Source organism: Felis catus, chromosome C2 (genome assembly GCF_018350175.1).
Source record: "Felis catus isolate Fca126 chromosome C2, F.catus_Fca126_mat1.0, whole genome shotgun sequence".
In the NCBI taxonomy this organism is placed as follows: Eukaryota; Metazoa; Chordata; class Mammalia; order Carnivora; family Felidae; genus Felis; species Felis catus.
The window spans coordinates 65,723,201-65,745,117 of record NC_058376.1 but is presented as its reverse complement, the minus strand read 5'-3'; the positions used below and the strand labels follow the sequence as shown (position 1 = coordinate 65,745,117).

The 21,917-nt window shown below is 37.4% G+C and overlaps 1 protein-coding gene across 3 annotated transcripts in view; it reads left to right on the top strand.

Moving 5' to 3' along the window:
- Nucleotides 1-21,135, top strand: part of GSK3B (glycogen synthase kinase 3 beta) — a 197,802-nt gene extending 176,667 nt beyond the window's left edge. For 2 of the 3 annotated variants that reach the window (XM_003991674.5, XM_003991675.5), the window contains 2 exons: nucleotides 1,200-1,298; nucleotides 15,567-21,135. In XM_003991674.5, coding sequence (XP_003991723.1) covers nucleotides 1,200-1,298; nucleotides 15,567-15,634 — 167 coding nt within the window. In that variant the 3' untranslated portion in view covers nucleotides 15,635-21,135. Of the gene's footprint in view, nucleotides 1-1,199; nucleotides 1,299-6,945; nucleotides 6,996-15,566 lie in introns of all 3 variants that reach the window. The other variant, XM_019839811.3, reaches the window with a different exon arrangement.
- The last annotated feature ends 782 nt before the right edge of the window (nucleotides 21,136-21,917 follow it).

Below are 21,917 nucleotides of genomic sequence, written 5' to 3'. Positions count from 1 at the left end.
TTGTTATGTGAATTTACTTTAAGATTATACTGTTTAACTTTTTTTTATTCCATGCCATATCTGTAAATTGTCAAAATGTATGCAGTAGCTCAAAGAATGTCTTCCTGTAACTAGTATGGTTGTGTAATTATCCCTTCAAATTACAACACTTACGAGCATGAAAATCAAGTCACTAGATAAATGCTGGGATAACAAAAATAAACCAGGGTTATCCCGAGCAGACCAGGAAAACAGTCATGTTACCAAAGCTAATACCAGATACTTACATGTAAGAGCTCACTACCACTTCTTGCTATATGTGTGCATCATTAGATCCAGTGTCATCTTAAATTGCTTCTTAAGGCTTATATATAGAACTTGATTCTTTAAAGAAAGCCACTCTGTTTACAGTCGACAAAAACTTCTACATGAAGGTAAAAAGCCTATTTCAAACTTAGAATCAAAGTAATGATCTTACTGAGTTAAAAAGGAAAATAGAGTGGAATAAAACCATTCTGATTTTTGGGGTAACTGGGTGACTCAGTCGGTTAAGCGTCTGACTCTTGGTTTCGGCTCAGGGCATGATTTCATGGTTTCATGAGTTTGAGCCCCAGGTCAGGCTCTGCGCTGGCAGCATGGAGCCTGTTTGGGATTCTCTCTCTCTCTCCATCTCTCTCTCTGCCCCTCCCCTGCTTGCACTATTTCTGTCTCTCTCAAAATAAATAAACTTAAAAAAATTACTTTTAATAAAAGCAATGAAACTTTTAACAGTCGGGTAGTTTGGTCCATGCATGCATACGCAAACAATAGTCCTAGTCTCTTTTCTATGACATCATCACTCTCAATTCCTGTAGTCAAATACTGTCAGAGCCGTATGGGAAAACCTAGTATATTTAAGTTAATGAAAGATGGAACTATATCTTAGTGATATGCTTATTCTCAAACCATCAGCCAGTACAGTTCCCTAAGCTATCTTTACTTCTCAGACATATTCTAATTTTAGCAGATAGTGCCTTAGTTATGTGCACAACATTTCTGTGGACTTTGTCTATAAATTGATTTCTAGCTCATTGATTTAGTTTTAGATGTAGGTTTATCATGTCTTTTTTTCTGTTAAGCCAGTGTTTTAATGCAGTATTTTATGCTTATTGTTAACAATAAAAGTAGTTTCACATACAGAGTTCAGAATGGGTTCTAACATGTATCTTACTTCTCTTTAGAACTGTCAAGTAATCCACCTCTAGCTACCATTCTTATTCCTCCTCATGCTCGGATTCAAGCAGCTGCTTCAACCCCTACAAATGCCACAGCAGCCTCAGGTGAGAACATAAGTCTCTTCCATAAAAACATATTCTGTTTTGATGAACATAAGGGAAGGGAAACAAAAATAATATAAAAACAGGGAGGGGAACAAAACAGAAGAGACTCATAAATATGGAAAACAGAGTGTTACTGGAGGGGTTGTTGGAGGAGGGATGGGCTAAATGGGTAGTGGGCATTAAGGAATCTACTCCTGAAATCATTGTTGCACTACATGCTAACTAATTTGGATGTAAATTTAAAAAAATAAAAAATAAAACAAGTTATTAAATGCAAAAAAAAATACTCTGTTTTTTTTTAAAGACATGATTACTTCCATTTTATTTCGTTTGATACATGTGAACATTTAATACCATCCAGGTATTAAAAACATAGCACAGCCAAATGAATAAATGTGAATAAAATGTTGCCTTATTTCCAAAAAGCATGAAAGGACCCCATAAATACTTTAGATATAAATTGTAAATATCTTAATGTTAGATTCTGTCATCTTAGTTGTTATATTAAAAATCATTCTTTTCAAATAATTTCTTGATTAATATAGGTCAGATGAGATACCTGTACCAGGAAACAATCTGTACAAATGTAATAATATTGAAGGTAATTTACTTTAGTTCCATCACTGTGAATGTAAACTACATATACTAGAGAGGCAAATTTTCAAGAAGTATAAATATAGATTGGTATAATTTAATATTTTGAAAGGGCTAAAACTGTAGTGTAAATGCACTTAACTAAGATTTAGATCAAAAGTGATTAGATCTCATCAGTGAAAAAAAAAAATGCCCTCATGGTCTCCTAGGTTAGAGCTCGGGTATACTGCTAGTCTCCTTAGCCAGCTAATGGGGCCTGATTTTGTGAGAACTGCAGATATTCTGAAAATCTCCCAATTCTCTAATGAATTTAAAGGTTCTCCGAAGAATGGCTAGATGCTGTTTAAAATGAAGTTTAAATCATCATACATTGAATTGAGTTTGATCAGACCCATTTTTGCCTAAGGGCATTGATGCTGTGAGAGATAAAATATTTCATTATTAGTTCTTAGCATTCAGCAGAAAGGTCATAATTCATCTCTTGTTTTCTGACACACAGTTGTTTGTTCCTCTGCAAAGTTTTTTTTAGAACATTGCTAATAAAGATGAGAAACATTTCACTTTAGTCCATGTCCTACCTTCATTCCAGAAAAAGTCTAGAAAGGTTTCTTTTCTAGTTCTAGTTCCATCAGCACATGCCACTTTGAGAAAGTCATATGAACTTCATTAGTTTTAGTAATGTCTTATTAGTTTTCTCAACCCGTAAAATGAGTGGCAGTACTCTCCTAGAGTAATATTGTAAAAATCAAATATATGCTGAAATTGTGCTTTAAATTTTTTAAATATAAATGTTTTTAAACTATGACCAATTTATTTAAAAGCAAGATAGAATTGCTTAGATGAGCTTTTAATAAACTTAATAAATCCCTGGCCTGAGTAGAGTAGGTTGATTGTTCAAAACATGAAACAGCCCCTAACCCTGAATTAATGCAGTTACTTGTTGAGCTAGTTTCCAGGAGTTTTGTTAGAATTGCTTTGGATTATGAATACAAATGAGAATTATGATTGGTAAGTTTTGGGTAATTTTAAATGACTTCCTTAGTATGAGATACTAAACAAATTAAAGTAAGGTTTGGGGCATATTATCTGCCTGGTCGAAGCAGAGTATAACCTGATCTTTATGTTGCATTGATACAAGTTACAGCAGATTCCCCCCCACACACACCCGCTGCCAAAAAAATACAGTAAAACCTTGGTTTGTGATAATTTGTTTTGAAAATATGTTTGTAATCCAAAGCACTTGTGTATCAAATTGGATTTCAAGAACCATTGGCTGAGTTGTGGTCATATGACATTCTCCATCAGGTACTACACTTATTACAAGACATCACTCGTTTATTAGGTTAAAATATATTAGAAATGTTTGCCCATCTTGCAGAACACTTGAAGAACTCACAATCCAAGGTTTTACTGTGTGTGTGTGTGTGTGTGTGTGTGTGTGTGTGTGTGTGTGTGTGTGTATTCTTAAAGCAGTTGAAATCAGCTTTCAGTATAAGTATGGAAATGACATTGGACTCTTGTCCTAAGAGTTTAGTTCAAAGTTGAAGTAAAATAGAGTATGAGGAATTTAATACAGGGAGAAGATACTTGAGTATCTTAATATTTACCAAAGAGGATTTCAGATACTGCCTTGAGCTTCCTCCTAGTGGCTAAAGTAAATAAAGAAATGCTACCTGTTAAAATTTCCCATTGTTCATTAAATAAGCACACTGATGGCTTAGGAGAAGCAAAATGTTTCTGGCCCTGCTGTTTGAGTATTTCTCCCTTGGGGCCTCAGATTTGGTACTATAAGAGATACATTAAATGAAGTTCCCTTCAGCATTCCAATAATAAATGCAATAATGAGTTTTCATAAGGATACCTTTTTAAGCGCCCCATGGTGTAAGCCAACAGCATAACCCCACAGTATAGTCAGGGGTAAACCATTTTCTTTTGGGGTAGTAGTGAGAACTAAAGTATGTTACCAGACGTGTCTCAGGAAATGCTGATCTAGATGAAGGAATTGACTATGCAACATTAACAGCTGTCTATGTTTAAATAAATATGTATGTATGATTATTTATATTTTAAGTAAGAATTTGGCAATGTGGGTTATATTCTTTAATAAGACCTTAAAATATACATGCTCTTATTGTCTCTCTTGGCTTCAGTTTCCTTATCCATAAAAAACAGGAATAGTAAATACTCATTACATAGACTTGTGGGAAGATGTAAAGTATAAAAGTGCTTAAACTAGTGTTGTATTCAGAGTTCAGGTGATGACTGCAGGTAAATTGATTTAAGACCTGTTGGAAGGCATTACTGTATATAACAAGAACCACCAGAGTTCATACTTTTTAGTTCATTAACCCCACTTTGGAGATCTTAACTTCAGGATACTTTTAATAGAAGACAAAAAGCTACCGTGTACAGAGATACAAATAGGAATAATTATATAATAACAACAAGGAGAGCCAGTCTGATCTGAATGGTCAACAGGAGGAAATTGTTTTGATATATTATGGAATCTCCATCTTTATGTAATTATAAATAATTTTGAGCTTATAGACATTTGTAGAAATATTCATCAAATCTTATGTACCATGTTGGCAAGTGCCAAAATTAATGTTTGTCTATGGATAGAAACACGTTAAATATATACAAAAATTAAAACAGTTGTGTTAAATTAGTGGGTATGGATGTTGATTTTTTTTTTTCTTAAAAACTTTCTTTCTAAATTGTTTTTAAACTACCTCAGTTTCTGGGAACATTATAGTTGATCATGGCTCTGATAAGAAACTCTTGAAAATTATATATACTATTCTGTCAATAAAATATGATTTTGCATATGTATGATATATAATTTTATTATACATATTAATATATAACAATTTTATGTGTGTGTGTGTGTGTGTGTGTGTGTGTGTGTGTGTGTGTGTGTATATTCTGATTTTCTCCACACTCCCACCTCTCATTCACTCCATTTGGAAGACCATTCATCTAAACTATTTAGAGTAATAAATCTTGAGAAATTGTAGTTTTACTGATCAAACATGAATCACTTTAAAGATTATCTGGTCCAAAGCCAGATGAGTTAAGTGTGAGATGTGGTAAGGAATTTTAACTAGAGCAGTTTTCTCTCTTTATCTGTTTTGTATATCAGTCTTCTGAGTAAGGTTTCTTTCAGTGCAGTGGTTCTGCTATTAAATTTAAAAACCACTGATTTCCTGTTGGTGGGAATGCAAATTGGTGCAGCCACTCTGGAAAACAGTGTGGAGGTTCCTCAAAAAATTAAAAATAGACCTACCCTATGACCCAGCAATAGCACTGCTAGGAATTTACCCAAGGGATACAGGAGTACTGATGCATAGGGGCACTTGTACCCCAATGTTTATAGCAGCACTCTCAACAATAACCAAATTGTGGAAAAAGCCTAAATGTCCATCAACTGATGAATGGATAAAGAAATTGTGGTTTATATACACAATGGAGTACTACGTGGCAATGAGAAAGAATGAAATATGGCCCTTTGTAGCAACATGGATGGAACTGGAGAGTGTTATGCTAAGTGAAATAAGCCATACAGAGAAAGACAGATACCATATGGTTTCACTCTTAGGTGGATCCTGAGAAACTTAACAGAAACCCATGGGGGAGGGGAAGAAAAAAAAAAAAGGTTAGAGTGGGAGAGAGCCAAAGCATAAGAGACTCTTAAAAACTGAGAACAGGGGCGCCTGGGTGGCGCAGTCGGTTAAGCGTCCGACTTCAGCCAGGTCATGATCTCGCGGTCTGTGGGTTCGAGCCCCGCGTCAGGCTCTGGGCTGATGGCTCAGAGCCTGGAGCCTGTTTCCGATTCTGTGTCTCCCTCTCTCTCTGCCCCTCCCCCGTTCATGCTCTGTCTCTCTCTGTCCCCAAAATAAATAAACGTTGAAAAAAAAAATTAAAAAAAAAAAAAACAAAAAAAAAAAAAAAAAACTGAGAACAAACTGAGGGTTGATGGGGGGTGGGAGGGAGGGGAGGGTGGGTGATGGGTATTGAGGAGGGCACCTTTTGGGATGAGCACTGGGTGTTGTATGGAAACCAATTTGACAATAAACTTCATATATTGAAAAAAAAATAAAATAAAATAGTAACTGACAAAAACAAAACAAAATAAAATACTAATTGACATTCAAAAAATAAATAAATAAAAACCACTGATTTCAGTTCACCTTACTGACTGGTGAGAACTAGCCATCTATCCGATGCTTCTGTATATTCAGTAACTGGAAGCTCATTACTGCAAGAATGAGCATATTCTGTCTGTATTTCTGTTAGAAAGTTTATCCTTTTTTCAACCTGAAATTTGTCCCCTATACTTTCTTCCATTCTGTGTTCCTCCTCTGGAATTATATAGAACCAGCCCAATCCTTACACCCAAAAGTCCTTCAAATTTTATGATGACCAACTACCCTCCATATTAATGAGGATTTCAGATTCTGATCCTGAATATGTTCTGTGTCAAGGAGTTAGGTTTTCTGTACAATTATATATCATGTACACGTTTCATAAACATAACAATTTTTGGCCTCCTTTTAAGCAACTAATAAATTATGTCCAACAGTACAAGCAAGGCAGGGCGTACTTAGAGATTTTTTTGCCTTTACCCAAGTTACTGATAAAATAAGTTAAATAGTATTAGGCAAGGCTTATTAGAAATTATTTTTCTGGTGGCCTCTTGAGTGATTGTTTACCCCTCTTGTTTGCTTAGCTATAGACCAACTTTACAATGCTTATGTGTATAATAATGTTATGAAAAATTTTATAAAATGCTTTATTGTTATCAGGAAATTTTTCAAGAAATGTTTTCCATCAAAAAGGTAACTATCAATGGAAATTAAACTTTTTTTTTTTTTAAGACTTAGGAAAATTTCTAGTGTCTACTATTTGTCCACTGTGGGTTTCTGTAATCCATTTAAGAGTTTATTTCTTGGACTTTTGATTCTGGGTTTAAAGACATTTAAAATGTATAGATTGCCCTCACCTTCCTTGGGCTGCATTTTGTTTATTAGGATTTTTGTTATATCCTTTCCAGGTTGAAAACCCTTCTAACAGAAAAGGGAATCATGATAGGAGTTGGACAAGGTCTGTCTTCTCTGTCTTTTTACCTGGTCAGAGGGTTTAACTTTTCTTGACCTTATTTTGAAAACCTTATGCTGTTACCTTATTTAAACCGAAACTGGCCTGTTCTTACAGGTTCATATTGTTATTTTCTGTTCTTCCTTGGATATGTGCCCCTCTTAAAGTTATCTATATTTAAAATTATGACTTTATCAGAGAAAACCCTTTCAGTTGGTTTCTTTGGTTCTTCTCCCTTTACTTTGCATTGAGATTATTTGCAATTGCTTGGTCAGAGTTTTGTTTTTTCTGATGTTCTATTTCTTGTCGGTTTTGAGCCCCTTTTGAAGACTATAGCCATAAAATCATACCTATTGTTTCCTGAACTTTTTGAAATCCATTGACTGAATCCATTGACTAAAGTCATGGCTCAGAGTTAGCCAGGGCCAGTGGTTCCCTTTACTTGCTACTACAGTTATTTTTACTCCAGAATTCCTGTCACCTACATCGCCAGTCAGTTCTTTCTAGGTGGGCAGAATTACACTCAGAATAATTTCTCCCATTGTCTGTTTTCACTGATTTTGAGAGTTAAAATATTATACAAATTAAGTCCATATATCAAATACTTTCCAAAATGATGGTTACCATCCTTTCATTCCCTCCCCAGGTACTATTATCCTTTGTCTCTTTGCCACTGTACTGTGTGTTCTGGGAAAGCTGAATCCATATCTTGTCTGATTGTAGAATCTGGAGGGTATGCCCTCAGGTGTTCCATTTCCTAACCATGTCCTTTCTGTTGTCTCTTTATCTTAACCCAAATATATATGGAATTTCTAATAGTATATAACTTTTAAAAATGGGGAATTTTCTCTATTAAAAACATAATATATAGTTATTGTAGAAAAGAGAAGCCTCCCATATTCTCAATCCTAAGATTAATGAAAGGTAAAATTTTACGTATTAGTCTATATATGAATGGGCAGTGAGACGTGCTTTTTTTTTTTTTTTTTTTTTTTTTAATGGGCTATAGTATTCAGGGGGTAGGGGGTTAGGACTATACATCCTAAGCCTATACCATAATTTATTTAACTTAATTACTTATTCTTGGACATTTGTATTATATCTCAGTCTTTAAAAGTATAATTGCCAAGTCAAAAGATAATGAAAGATTTTTAAGTTTTTGATACATAGCAAATTGCCTTCCAGAAAGTATGTCCCAGTTTACACTGCCCACTGGCAGTGGATATATTTTTCCATTTCTCCATTGCCTTAACATTAGCCAGCCCAGAGTGGGGGTGGAGAAGGTGCTGTGTGCATGTGTGGACATGTATTTTTAGGTATTATTAACTTGGTAGCCCAAGAATGTGGGTGTCTTTTTTAGGTACAGTGCTATACTCATTTCCTCCTGTTGGCTCTGTGTTTGAAATACATCCATCCACATGTGTCAGTTTGACACAATGACTGACACCAATGAGGATGTACCTATCCTGTGTTAAGGTTTCAAGTTCACTTGGCAAGTTTTTTATATAGATACCTAAAGTCAAACCAGCTTAGTTATTATTTTCATCAGAGCAGCACTAAGTATTATTTTCAGGAAATTTTTTTTCCTTTTTTTTTTCCTTTTTTTTTTTTTTTTTTTTTTTGAGAGAGAGAGTGAGTGAGTGCACGAGTGAGGGAGAGGGGCAGAGGGTGAGAAAGAATCTTAAGCAGGCTCCACTCTCAGCACAGAGCCCAACATGGGGCCCAATCCCACAACCCTGGGATCGTGACCTGAGCTGAAATCAAGAATCGGGGGGGCTCAACCAACTGAGCCACCTAGGTGCCCCAGAAATTGTTTCTTTTTATTCAAAACCTGTTTTCTCCCGTTGAATCAAAAATTGTACCTGGGTTTTTCCCCCCCCTCCAAAAGTTGATTAAGTTGATGAACATCCTATCAAATATTCTTTTAGATGTTCTTCAAATATTCCTTAAGTTTCTTGCCTGAAGTCACCTGCTTATATTCATATAAGCATATTCTTTATTCCTAAATTAGGTGAAAGTGTTTCCTGTGTCCCCATGATCTTCAGTTCCCTACCCTGAATGACCACGTTTCTTCAATGTCCTCTATGCCTGAGCCCAGAACACCTCTCTGGTGCTGGCAGATAAAATATAAACAGTCTTATTGACAAGCCCTCCAACTTTGCTAGTGGACTAGTTTGGCTCACTAGCATCTGAATTGCAGTTCTATTTTTGAAATGACTGAAACTACTTGTGGCACATCTTTTCCTCAGAAAAATATGAAAAAAGAGGTAATGATGCTTTGCTGAAGAGGGGTTCCCCCCTCCCTCTCCCTCATTATTATACACCCAAAACTGTCAAAAACTCATAGTAGACATTATAAAGAGAAAAATGAAAATTGAGTCCTTTTCCTTACAGATGATACTTTCATTTCATTGATGTAGGTTATGACTTCAATTTAAATACAAGTTTAGGGTATCCATTTGATTCTCTGTAAATAATGGTCTTATTCCTGTGTCAGTTAATAACTCTAATATCTAAAATATGATTTTTTAATAAAGGTATTTCCACTTGGAACAATTTGAATAGGAACTTCCTGAGTTAGCTACACAGTATAAGTAACATATCCCAGGCTGCCAAAATTTTATCTTTTAGAGGAGTTGACCTGTCGTGAGACATTTCTAACTGTTAATAGAAAGGCAATAGTGGCAAATAGCAACATAAAATGGACTTGGGAGAGTATAATAAAAGAAATAAGGAAATAAAAGTGTACTTAAAGCTAGCCAAATATACTTATAAAGTACATGTAAAATAGAAAAAGGATTTGATATATTTGAAATATGCTCTTTCACTAATCTGTCAATGATAAAAATACTAAAAATTTAATGATTTTTTTATAGCTTTTAAGAACTTGAAACATGTTTAGGATAAATAGGGAACTAAGCTTTTATTTTTATTTAATTTCAGTTAAAATTAAGTAACTATATGTAGCTTAGCAGCCACCCTATACGAGAGTGTAGATAGAACATTTCCATTGTTGCTGCGGGGCCAGTGAGCACTTATATTACTTAGAAGGCTTTATCTTTTATAAACCCATAGTTGCAGAATGCTGATTCATGGTGGCACGGCCTTTGGAACACCCAGCCTCCTATGTTTTCTGTCCTTCCCTCCCAGCTTGTTTCCTTGTTTGCTAACTCTCTTTTCATTTAAACACTTTGGCAACAGTTTATAAAGATGGGACTTTCCATTCACTCTCCTTCCCCTTGCCATTTGTACATTTGATTAAACACATTGGGAGGGAGAATAGACAGTACTTGCTGATGCATTAGATGTAGGGGGATAGGGAAAGGAAAGAATCCTGGTGATCACTTGTGGTTTATGACCTGAGCAACTAGGTGGGACAGTTTCCTCAGTATTGAGACAGCTGCTCAATGAATCCATGACTCAGTTATCTTGCCACTCTGACAGTTCTCTGAAAGGCTGAGAGGTAGGGGAGAAGCTATGGTTCCTCTCCGAGAAAAATGTATGTGTATTATATATGGAATTTTGTGCATCAAAATTTTCTCTAGAGCATGGGGCGCCTGGGCGGCTCAGTCAGTTAAGCCAACTCGATTTCGGCTCAGGTCTTGATCTCATGGTTCGTGGGATCAAGCCCCACTGTCAGCACGGAGCCTGTTTAGGATTCTCTCTCTCTCTGCCCCTCCCTTGCTCACTCTTGCACATGCTCTCGCTCTTTCTCCCTGTCTCTCTCACTCAAAATAAATAAATAAGCTTAAAAATTCTGTGGGACAAAAGTTGCACCCTCATGAATTTTATTGAGAACCAGATACCTTAGGGCTTCACTCTTGGCTTCACTATGAGGTTGCCCTACTTGTCGTTTTTGTCTCTGAAGCCACACAGAATAAAGTTGGTTTCAGTAAATACGTACACAAATTCCCTTTGCGCTATCCAGCACAAAAGCTACAGAACCATAGAATCTTCTTAGAATTAGGGGAAAAAACAATTGATCATCTGATACCATTTTCCTTGCCTTTTTTATGTTTTATTAGGAGCATACTTAATCTTATAAAGGGAGTTGGTCAGGGATGCTCTCATGGGCTTGTGAGTGTAAATTCTGCCTGGCATTTAACTTATTTGACCTATGTGTATGTGTTAGTTTTCTGTTGCTACAGATTAAGATACTCCAAAATTTAGCAGCTTAAAACAAGAATAAACATTTATTATCTCACATGGTTTATATGGGTCAGGAATTGAGAAGCTGCCTAGCTGGATGATTCTAGGTCAGAGTCTTTTATGCGGTTGATGTCAGCCAGGGCTCCAGATATTGGAAGGCTTACCTGGGGCTCGAAGATCTGCTTTTAGGATGGCTCATTTATATGCTTGGTGAATCCATCCTGGCTGCATGTCCCCTTACCATGTGTACCTTCCATAGGGCTGCTAAAGTGTCACATTGTGGCAGCTGGTTTCCCTTGAACCAAGTGATCCAAGAAGGAGGACGGAGGACAAGGTGGAAACCAGAGTGTGTTTTATGTCCTGACCTTGGAAATCACACACCATTCATTGCCTCTGCAGTATCCTATTGGTTACATAGGTCAGCCCTATTCCTGGGAGAAGGGACTACCTTAGGGTATTGACATCCAAGAGGCATGACTCATTGGGGCCATCTTGGAAAGCGGCTACCACAGTGTGTAACAATGATCTTATACCTTCATTCCTCAAAGCTGATTATTCTCTCCATTCTCCCTGAAATCTGTCCTTTGTTGGTTGGTTGGTTAGTTGGTTGGTTGGTTAGTTGGTTGGTTGGTTCTGAAGTAGCATTAGAAGGATGGTAATAGGCACTGGTTTCTAAGAAGCTTAGATGTCAGTGAAATATCACCTCTATAGTTGTTTCCAAAACACTTGTATCTCTGTATACCCCATATAGATTGAGAATTAGGAAATAAAATAACTATTTTTAATTCATATCATAAATTCACAGATCTGTTTTAATGAGTAACCCTTTTAGATAATAGAAATAGGCTTTTAGAAATCGTAGTAAATCAGTTACATAGGAGTTGGGTCTGAATGAAAGTCCCCGTAAGCTCTTTTCTCCCTTTGCCAGGAAATCCTTTCTTCTGTCCCCTGTACTGCCCATAAAGGCCATCATTCTCTTCTCTAATCCCTCTGTACTCAACTCAGTTCTCCCGCTTGTCAGCTCTGCAACCTTGGGCACATTACTTAATTTCTTTGTGCCTCTATTTTCCCCTTTGCAAAATGGGAGCAATAATTATACCTATTTCTTGGGGTTGTTCTGTGGGCTAAATGACATGCTGCAGTGTACTTAGTATGATGTCTGGCACATTGGTAAGCACTCAGATGTTAACAGTTGCTGCCCCTTTATTATGGTGGTGATGGTGGTTATTGCAGTCACACTAAACTATAAATTTATGTATTTTTAGATGTCTCTTTTACCTTTCCATTGATTGAACAATTACTATAACCCAGGTGCTGTGCTAAAGCACCTTATGGGTCTTATTTCATAGGCAAGTGATATTATCTCCATTTTACAGATGAGGAAATTAAGACATAGGTTAAATAACCTGTTACAGGATCACACAGCTGTTAAGTTGTACTGCTGGGTCTCTTAGTCCATGTTTGTGGAATTAGATTAGATTTAAGAAAGATGTGTCATTGTGAATTTCAAAATAGCATCTCAAGACTAAAAACAAGAGACTGTATAGTCAGTCTGTGGTTATTCATAGTTGAGTTGGATGCTTTATAATCAAAAGACGTTACCCTATCCTTTAAACCATAATGCCATGTAGCATCAATTTTACCAGTATGAATGTTAAAGGGAAGGGAATGCAAGAGAAATAAGCAAAATGAATTTTGCTGCTTTTAAACAGTCACTGTTTAAATGTTTGAGAAGAAACGTTATAGAAATTACAGTAAACATCCAAATCCAGTGACAATTTGTAATTAATAAACGTTTTTATTATAAAAGGCCCATATTCAATTATATAAAAATAAGGGGCGCCTGGGTGGCTCAGTCGGTTAAGCGTCCGACTTCGGCTCAGGTCATGATCTCACAGTTTGTTGAGTTCGAGCCCCGTGTCGGGCTCTGCTGACAGCTCAGAGCCTAGAGCGGGCTTCAGACTCTGTGTCTCCTCCTCTCTCTGCCCCTCCCATGCTCATGTTGTATCTCTGTCTCTCAATAATAAATGTTAAAAAAATTGTTAAAAAATTTTTTTTTAATAAAAGAAGGTTTCTGATTTGACAGTAGGAACAAAGTAAGTATGTACCAAGAAGAGCATCTGAAATGTAGTTTTTGTTCAGTCACTAAGCCAGGTGTTCTGTTGGAGCTACTATTGAGTTTGTAGAACTTTATATTTTCTTTGTTTTGCGTTTCTCCTCCCTATGCTTTGCCTCTGAAAAACAGATCTCAGTTCTTTTTCTCAAGGACATATATAATTTGACTTTAAGTGGAATTCATTTCAGTGGGCAAAGGTGTTTTTGTTTGATGAATGAATACAGTCGTGTGACTTTAGGTATCAAGGATATTTGTAATCAAAGTAATGAGCTGTTAAAATTTTAGTTACTAAGTGATTTGGAGATAATTCAGAGAAGAAATATGAGATCATTAAATGACAAATCTGAGGAGCTTAAGTGTCTTTTCAAATTTTATTGTTCAGAAGGTGAATTTGTTCTGGTTACATGCACACAATAGGATTTTTCTAAAGAGTAAATTTACATAATGAGCTGGATGGCCTTGTAGATGAGCCTTAGTGGTTGTCCTCTAGTGTAGCTGATGGCTGACATGGCCAGAGCTGCTAACAATGCTGGTATATTTGTTAAATGGTCAAGCAGATAAATTCCTCATGATTGGTAAATCTCTTAAGTCCCGAAGAAGACCAGAACATATAAAAAATGAGAGAGGAGTGCTATTTGGTGATGATCACGCATAGTTTCTGAGCGTCCGCCAAAGCACGGGAAATGCCACAATAAGTTTGGACTTGTGAAGAACATTGTAATTCTGAAATAGCTCTGTGGCCTTTCAGACTCTTTCTAGACTTGTTTTTTAAGCAGCCTGTGCCTGAATTACGAAAATGATTGTTTTTCTTGAGGAAGGCTTACAACATGTGCATAGACAGAAATTGGTGTTATCCCTGATGATAGAATTTGGATGATCATTGAAGAGTAAAATTCCTGCTAAGAAAGACATATCTAAGAAAGACCAGGAGTCATGAAGAAAACATTTTAGACATTGTTATTTACTGATTATTGGAAAAGGCATGTACCTGCCCTTGGAGAAAGGTTCTGTGTCATATACCCTGCCACCTGTCTATGTGCCATACCGATGAGTTAATGAATGTAATATGGTCTGTGCATGGACCCTGTGCTGTAATGTTTGTGCTTATTTGCATGAAAATAGGAGTAGAAGTAGCTATTAAGTGTTTTGAAGGAAATTAAATGAATTACACGTAACCAAATTAAGAGATATAAACATTTCTTCTCCAAAGGCTGAGTTAAATATATAGAAGGAAGGCTGGAGGGCAGGAAAAATCAGGAATTTAGAAAAGAAGTTTAGTTTTTATAGTGTAGCCATTGGAATGATAAACTGAACACCTAATCCTTACGTGAAGAGTTCCTGTGTGTTCTTGGGTTTTTTTGTTTCTTCCTCTAATTAAGAAAATTCAAACAAGAAAGATCCAAGGACCAAATGTTACATTCAGCCATAACAGTTGTTTAACTCATCATAGGATATAGCTATAGCCTCTAGGGAGGCAAAACTTCTGGACTTGTTTTTTAGTGTCACCAGCTTGTATGGTCAGGGGCAGTATGACTTCATAGAAGTCATGGCTCATGACTCATAGAAGTTACCCATCCCAGTCAAGCCACTTCTCTTCTTGCTCAAGGCTTAGCATGAAGTGCTTGGGAGAAAATTTGCCCAGCTGTGTATTAACAGTCACATACATGATGACACAGGGACGTGGCTGGACTAGCCGACTGAACAGCAGTCTTGTTGCCTACCTGAGAGGCAGTGCTGCCCCAGATGCAACTAAATAACTGCTTAAATGTTAATAGATGCTGTGGAATAATAATGGAGTTTAAAGGGGGGGGGGGGGGACTTAGAAAGTGAACAGCTGAACTTGATTTATGCATAGCGCTTCTGCCTCAACACTGACCCGTATTACATTCATTGCCTCCACCCATTTTACACTTAAGCAGATGGCACATTATAACACGGTTCAGAATTTTTAGCAAGTTTCGCAGCTGTGCGATGTTCATTTATTTTCAAGTGAGCTGACTCCCAACTGAGTATTCATGCATGTACTGTTAATCCCAGCTGTAGCAAGAGTTTTGACATAAGTGGGGTCTGGCCCCCTAAGTCTATAACTTAACTCAAAGACACTATCTTTCCTGCACCAGGACCAGGCCAAGGCATGGGTTTAGCTCTAAGCAGAAAGAAATTCGGATTTCATGGTATTGGCCGTATTTAAAACAACATTTTTAGATACAGCTTGGAAGACCACCGGCTCACAGTCTGCAATCGGGCAGTGTGCTTTTCTCTTCGGGCTGTTACAGCACTGCTCATGCTCTCTCGGAACTTTTGATTTGCAGATGCTAATGCTGGAGACCGTGGACAGACCAACAGCGCTGCTTCTGCATCAGCTTCCAACTCCACCTGAACAGCCCCAGCGGCCAGCTGCACAGGAAAAACCACCAGTTACTTGAGTGTCACTCAGCAACACTGGTCACGTTTGGAAAGAAAATTAAAAAGAGAAAAAAAACCTGCTCATTTTAGTGTTCAATTTTTTTATTATTATTGTTGTTCTTATTTAACCTTGTAAAATATCTATAAATACAAACCAATTTCATTGTATTCTCACTTTGAGGGAGATCCAGGGGGTGGGAGGGGTTGTGGGGAGGGAAGCAGAGCACTAGAACACACAATCTCTCTCCCACGACAATCTTTTTTATCAAAAGTCTGCTGTTGTATACTTTAAAAACAGGACTCCTGCCTCATGCCCCTTCCACAAAGAAGAAGACTTTGTTCTGTGCTGAAGTTTTTTTGAACTTTGTTTTCTTTTCAAGTCAAGTGTAAGACTTTGGGCTAGTGCACAGCTTGAAATTGGTTGGGAGCTTTAGCAGGTATAACTCAGTGGGGACTTAAATGTCACTTGTAAAATTAATCCATATCCTCTGGTATTTGAAGACTTGCCTTTGGCATATTGGTGGCAGGTGTGGCAGACAAAAAAGGAAATGTGTATCATTTGTATGTAACCCAGGGAGGTCAATAAAGTTTGAAGATTCTTAATTGACTTGATAAGGTCTTGTTTTGCTCGTAATCAGTGCTAGTGGTGAAGAAACTCAGGAGGAGGTGATCAGAGGAGCAAGCGTGCTCCGAGTGCAGGTCTTTGTTTGCCTGACTGAAGGTTCTCTGCAGATCTTAGTACAGTTTAACCTAGTGGCCTAGGAGAAGGCTGAGAGGGTGTTGAGCCAGTCACTCTGGCTGCAGCGGTCAAAAGCTGATGAACCTGGAGGAAGGGCACAGGCCAAGGCCAGATCTCAGCACTGTGAACGAATTTGTCCAGACTTGTTGCTAAAGTTGCTTCCCTTGGAAAGAGACACTTGAGAGGACATTATAGTTAAATAATGTGAACTGTAACAGTCTACTGGTTTATTTTTCATATTTTTTAATTACAAATTGAGCTTGCAGAAATTGCCACATTCTGCACATAGTTCTAATTTTAAATCCAAATCTAGAAATCTGTATTTAATTTCAGCTTTTTTTTAACCTCATGCTTTTAAATTTTTATTTATTGATGTATGTCAGATAGACCATTATGATTTTAGATGGTAGGAATTTTAAGAACTACACATCAAAATGGTATAAACAGTCACGTGTACTGCTGACTTTATAGGAAAGCTAATTATATAAATGTGTGTATGTATATATGTTATATATACATAGATTCAATACTGCCTTTTATTTTTGTTTTTGTCCACAGTATCAAAATCAACTGGTTGAAGCATGAGAAGAAGAATGTTTCCCCCCACACCCAGTTAAGAGTTTTTGTTCTGTTCTCTTTGTGTATCAGTGAACGGTGTAAGACTCAGTCTCTGTTTTTGAAGAAAAAGCAATATTCCTTGGAAAGCAAAGAGGATTGAAGGATTATGTTTGCAGTGAGGAAATAGATTTTCACAACTAGTTTGTTTTATACTTTTAAGGTTGCCATCTTTGTGGGCCTTATATACTCGAAAATGAACCTTAGTCACCTTGGTGCTTATGGGCCATTACTTGACCTATGAATCTTTAAGGCACAATCAGTTGTACTTTACATTTAAAGATCACTTGAGTGATGGCCGCCTTTCCTTTCTACCACTCTTTCCCTACACACCTTCCAAGGTTAGCTGATGACTGCAGGGCTGAGGAGCTGAGCCCTAGACTGTGTGTAGCCTCCCTTCACCCTCATTGCCACCTGAGGTCATGTTCGGGATCTTGCGCCCTCCCTGTGATTGGGAAGTGGAGTCTCTTGGCGGCCCTCACGCAGGTCCCAGTTCCCTGTCCTGCTTCTTAACCAAGTGTGTGTGACTCTCCAAGAGAGTCCTACTGCCTGCTGAAGTGAACCAGTACCCGGAAGGGCAACTGTGAGCCGTCTTAGTTTTCACTCACTGTTTAGCTAAGCTCTTAGGCCACAAAAAGGGTTTCTCAAACCTCTGGTTGTATCAGAGTTCGTGAGAAAGGAAACACACTCAGTCAAACCAAATCAAACAAATTGACTTTTACATTTTCTAATGGGCTTCTGAGAGCTAATTAAGATTTGAAAGAAGTCTGAATCAAAGTATTTGGCTGGGTAATTCCTAAAGGGAATGGCTTTGATAGACCATTTTCAGAAAAGATTTATAAAGAAGCTGAACAGCAGGTCTCTGACAGAGAAGTAAACCTGCTTTCACACCAGACTGCCCAGCCAAACATTTGGACACAGACACTACTCTGGACTTGGTATACCCACTAGAGTCCATAAAAATCTGTGCTTGTTTTGGGAAACTCTCCCCCCTCCTTTGCCCCCATAATTGGGGTAAGAGAAGAAGAGAGAAAAGTACAATGCTTTTCTCTCATTTTATTGTGTGTGTGTGTGTGAGGGCTGAGGTGTGTGATTTTTCTTTCTCAAGGATCATGGCGGTATCACAGAACTCTTTTATACAAGTGAGATCCAGGTCTCTGAATATCTTTTTGTAAATAATAATAATAATAATAATAATAATAAAAGCTCCTCACCAAATTCAAGCTTGTACATTATATTTTCTTTCAGTGTTTTTAAATTTAAGTTTTATTGTTTTGTATGTAAATATGTGGACCCAGGAACTGTTATTAATGAGCAAAAAGTTACTGTTCAGGGCAGTGATTCTGTTTAATAATCAGACAAAATGTAGACGAGCTTTTTAAAGCCATATAGTTTTAACTCTGTACAGTAGGTACCGGCCTGTATTATTGTAACAATAACTCTAGCAATGTATAGTGTATCTATATAGTTTGGAGTGCCTTCGCTTCCATGTGTTTGTTTTTTGTTTTTGTTTTTCATTTTTTAAGTTTTAATTGGTTTTTCTATCCATGTGTCCCTGTCCCGCCCCTTTCCCTTTGAAATACTAGCTCGCTCCTAACAGTGTCTTTGCCCCTTCCACAGTTAATTTCAGTGATACCATGCTCAGGAGTGGAAAGAGGAAACCATGTTCATGATCTCATTTCATTTAAGCCCTGCCTTGGTTTTGGTTCTGAACAGTTGTTTCCTCCTCAGTCAGTACCAGTGACGAGTTTCATTTCATACTTAAGTCCATCCAGGGACTTAGTGTAGTGCCAGCGAGCCCTAGATCTGGAAGATACCGAATAGATTCGAGTTTGCTCATCTCTTCCCCAAATCCTAACCATGGGTCTTACAGACAGCAGATTCCGGGAGCCTTACATGCCCTCCTCTTTATCTGCTTCCCTCCTGATAGAGAGAGAGAGAGATGGTTTTATAAATCAGAGTTTCTTAATAGTATTGAGTTTTGATACATCAGTGGTCTAAAATGCTACAGTGCAATTAATTACTAGCAGTTACTGCACGGAACTCCAGCGTGCTGATAGAGGGCTGTCGTTGTAACAAGGGAACTTTTAGCCCATCCCCTCCCTCCTGCCACCTCTACCCCTGTTTAGTAAAATGTCATTTTAATTTTGTTCTTAAAAAAATAAGTTTAATTCTTACTGTGTGCCCATCATGAAGGCCTTTTTTGAAAGAAAAATATCAAAATCATTTGTTTTGCCTCCGAGTACTCCATATAAGATGTCTTGAGTAGTAGAAAAAAAAAAAAAACTTTACCAAACCAAAGGTTGCTATTTTTGAAACATCGTGTGTTCATTCCAGCAAGGCAGAAGACTGCACCTTCTTTCCAGTGACATGTTGTGTCAGTTTTTTAAGTCCTCTTAATTTTTAGACACATATTTTTGGTTTGTGTTTTAACAAAGCCTACCTGACCAGTCATCTTGTCTGCACCAATGCAAAGGTTTCTGAGAGGACTACTGTATTCTCTATCCCTGTGGATATAAAGACACTGGCATTTCATTTCTTTTTCCCTTTCCTTTTTAAGGGATTTAACTTTGGAATCTTCCAAAGGAAGTTTGGCCAATGCCAGATCCCCAGGAGTTTGGGGGTTTTTTTCTTTGTTTTAAACCAAAATTGTATCTGATTTCTATTGTTGATGTTAGTGATCATCTAATCACAGAGCCGAACACTTTCTCCCCTATATAGAAAAATAAAGTAAGCATGCTTTCCAATAAAATCTGTCTTTTCTAGTAGAAACCTGAGCCACTGAAAATAAGAGAGAAAAGCAGAATAGAGTCCCAGACTAAGGTCTATGTTTGAGAGGCTTTGAAAGTAATCCCTGGGGTTTGGATTATTTTCACAAGGGTTATGACGTTTTATTCACGTTTGTTGCTCCGTTTTGTACCTCTGCAATAAAAGCAAAATGACAACCAGTACATAAGGGGTTAGCTTGACAAAGTAGACTTCCTTGTGTTCATTTTTGTTTGTTTTTTTTTCTTATTATATCTGTCTACAGGCAGATACAGATAGATGTATGAAAATGTGCTTGCCTGTAAAATTTGCATTTATAAGTGTGTTGCCGATGGATCACTTGGGCCTGTACACATACCAATTAGCGTGACCACTTCCATCTTAAAAACAAATCTAAACAAAATTTATTATATATATATATATATATATAAAGGACTGTGGGTTGTATACAAACTATTGCAAACACTTGTGCAAATCTGTCTTGATATAAAGGAAAAGCAAAATCTGTATAACATTATTACTACTTGAATGCCTCTGTGACTGATATTTTTTTCATTTTAAATATAAACTTTTTTGTGAAAAGTATGCTCAATGTTTTTTTTCCCTTTCCCCATTCCCTTGTAAATACATTTCGTTCTATGTGACTTGGTTTGGAAATAGTTAACTGGTACTGTAATTTGCATTAAATAAAAAGTAGGTTAGCCTGGAAATGAAATTAAAATTCACAAGTGTGTGGTCTTTATTTCAGTACCCAACCCTCTTTTCTTCACCCTACCTATTCTGCTACTGCGGTATATAGTCACATCACCATCTCCGTTCCTCCAATTAGAGAAACATGGATCTTTGTTATAAAAATCAAGATGCAAACACTAGTTCTCCTTCTTTAAATGATCTTACTATATTGTATGGCCCCAAGAGGTGCAGCTTCCATCTTGGAAACCTTTGGATTTGATGTAGAGGAAGCTTTGCAGACACTGCTTTGAAAAGAACGAAATGTCCCTGAAAGGGACAAATTTTTAAAACGTGTATAAGCTGCTGTCTTTGATTACTGTGTTCATGGTTTGGTGTAGCTGTATTTTCTTTTAACTTTCATCCCATTAGTAATGGTCTTTGGGAGTATCTGTAAAATATATGAACACCACAAACAGTGGGGCTGTACCTCCCAGGTTACCAACACATGTTGTGTTTGAATCTGCTCATTTCCAATACTGGATGATGTATGTAAACATGTTATGTCTCTTAGTGCAAAAAGAAACACCATTTTTTTAGGGCTGGCTCACTCTGTCAGGCCTAATCTAAAGGCTAGATATAAAGTCATGTGACTGCTGCTTCAATAAAAACAAATTTATATTGGATAAAGTCTGCTCTCTATTTATTTTGTTTATGGTGGTGGTATGGGATTGGCTGATACCTGTAAAATAGTTAAATATGTTCACCAGTTGCCAGGGGTTTGGGGGGAAGGAAAGGAATCCAAGCAGAACTAAAGATCACACTTGTAGGATGGGCCTCCTGATGGCATTGAAATGCATTTGTTTGGGATTCACCACTGTTTTATTTCCTGCCTTATTTGGAGTTGGAATTGAGCAGGATACCCTTTTAACTTAAAATCCTGGAAAGTGCATTTTTTTTAATATGTAAGGTCTTCCAAAAAGTACTGAGTAACCTGTCCTTTGGATCGTGTTTCAAGAGAGCAATGATAGCAAATGCCATTTTACAGGTGCACTAGAAGAGTAGTTGGGAAAGGGAGGGACCAGATGGCAGAGTTCAGGGAGAAGTTTGTGAAAGGAAGTGACCAAAAGTGATGATGTGGCCACCCACTTCTCAGGTGTGAGGTATTCATCCACCCCCTAGCACCTACAGATTTAGAAGCACTGCGGGCATGTTAAGGGAACGTGTCCAAGGCAAAACGGAAGCTGGTGTGTAACATGACATGATGAGGCCCACAAGTCAGTCAGCAGCTGGGAAGGGATGATCAATCAAATGTATGTTTCTCTTTACACTCTCTTTTCTCCAGAAAAGAGAGGCCACCCCGGGCCTTCCCACAAGAAAACGTTAATCAAGGCTTTAGTTGGGCCCATAAAGTCTGGGGCAGGTAGAGACTGGCCGCAGAGTGCCTCTGATAAATGGGGGAACCAGA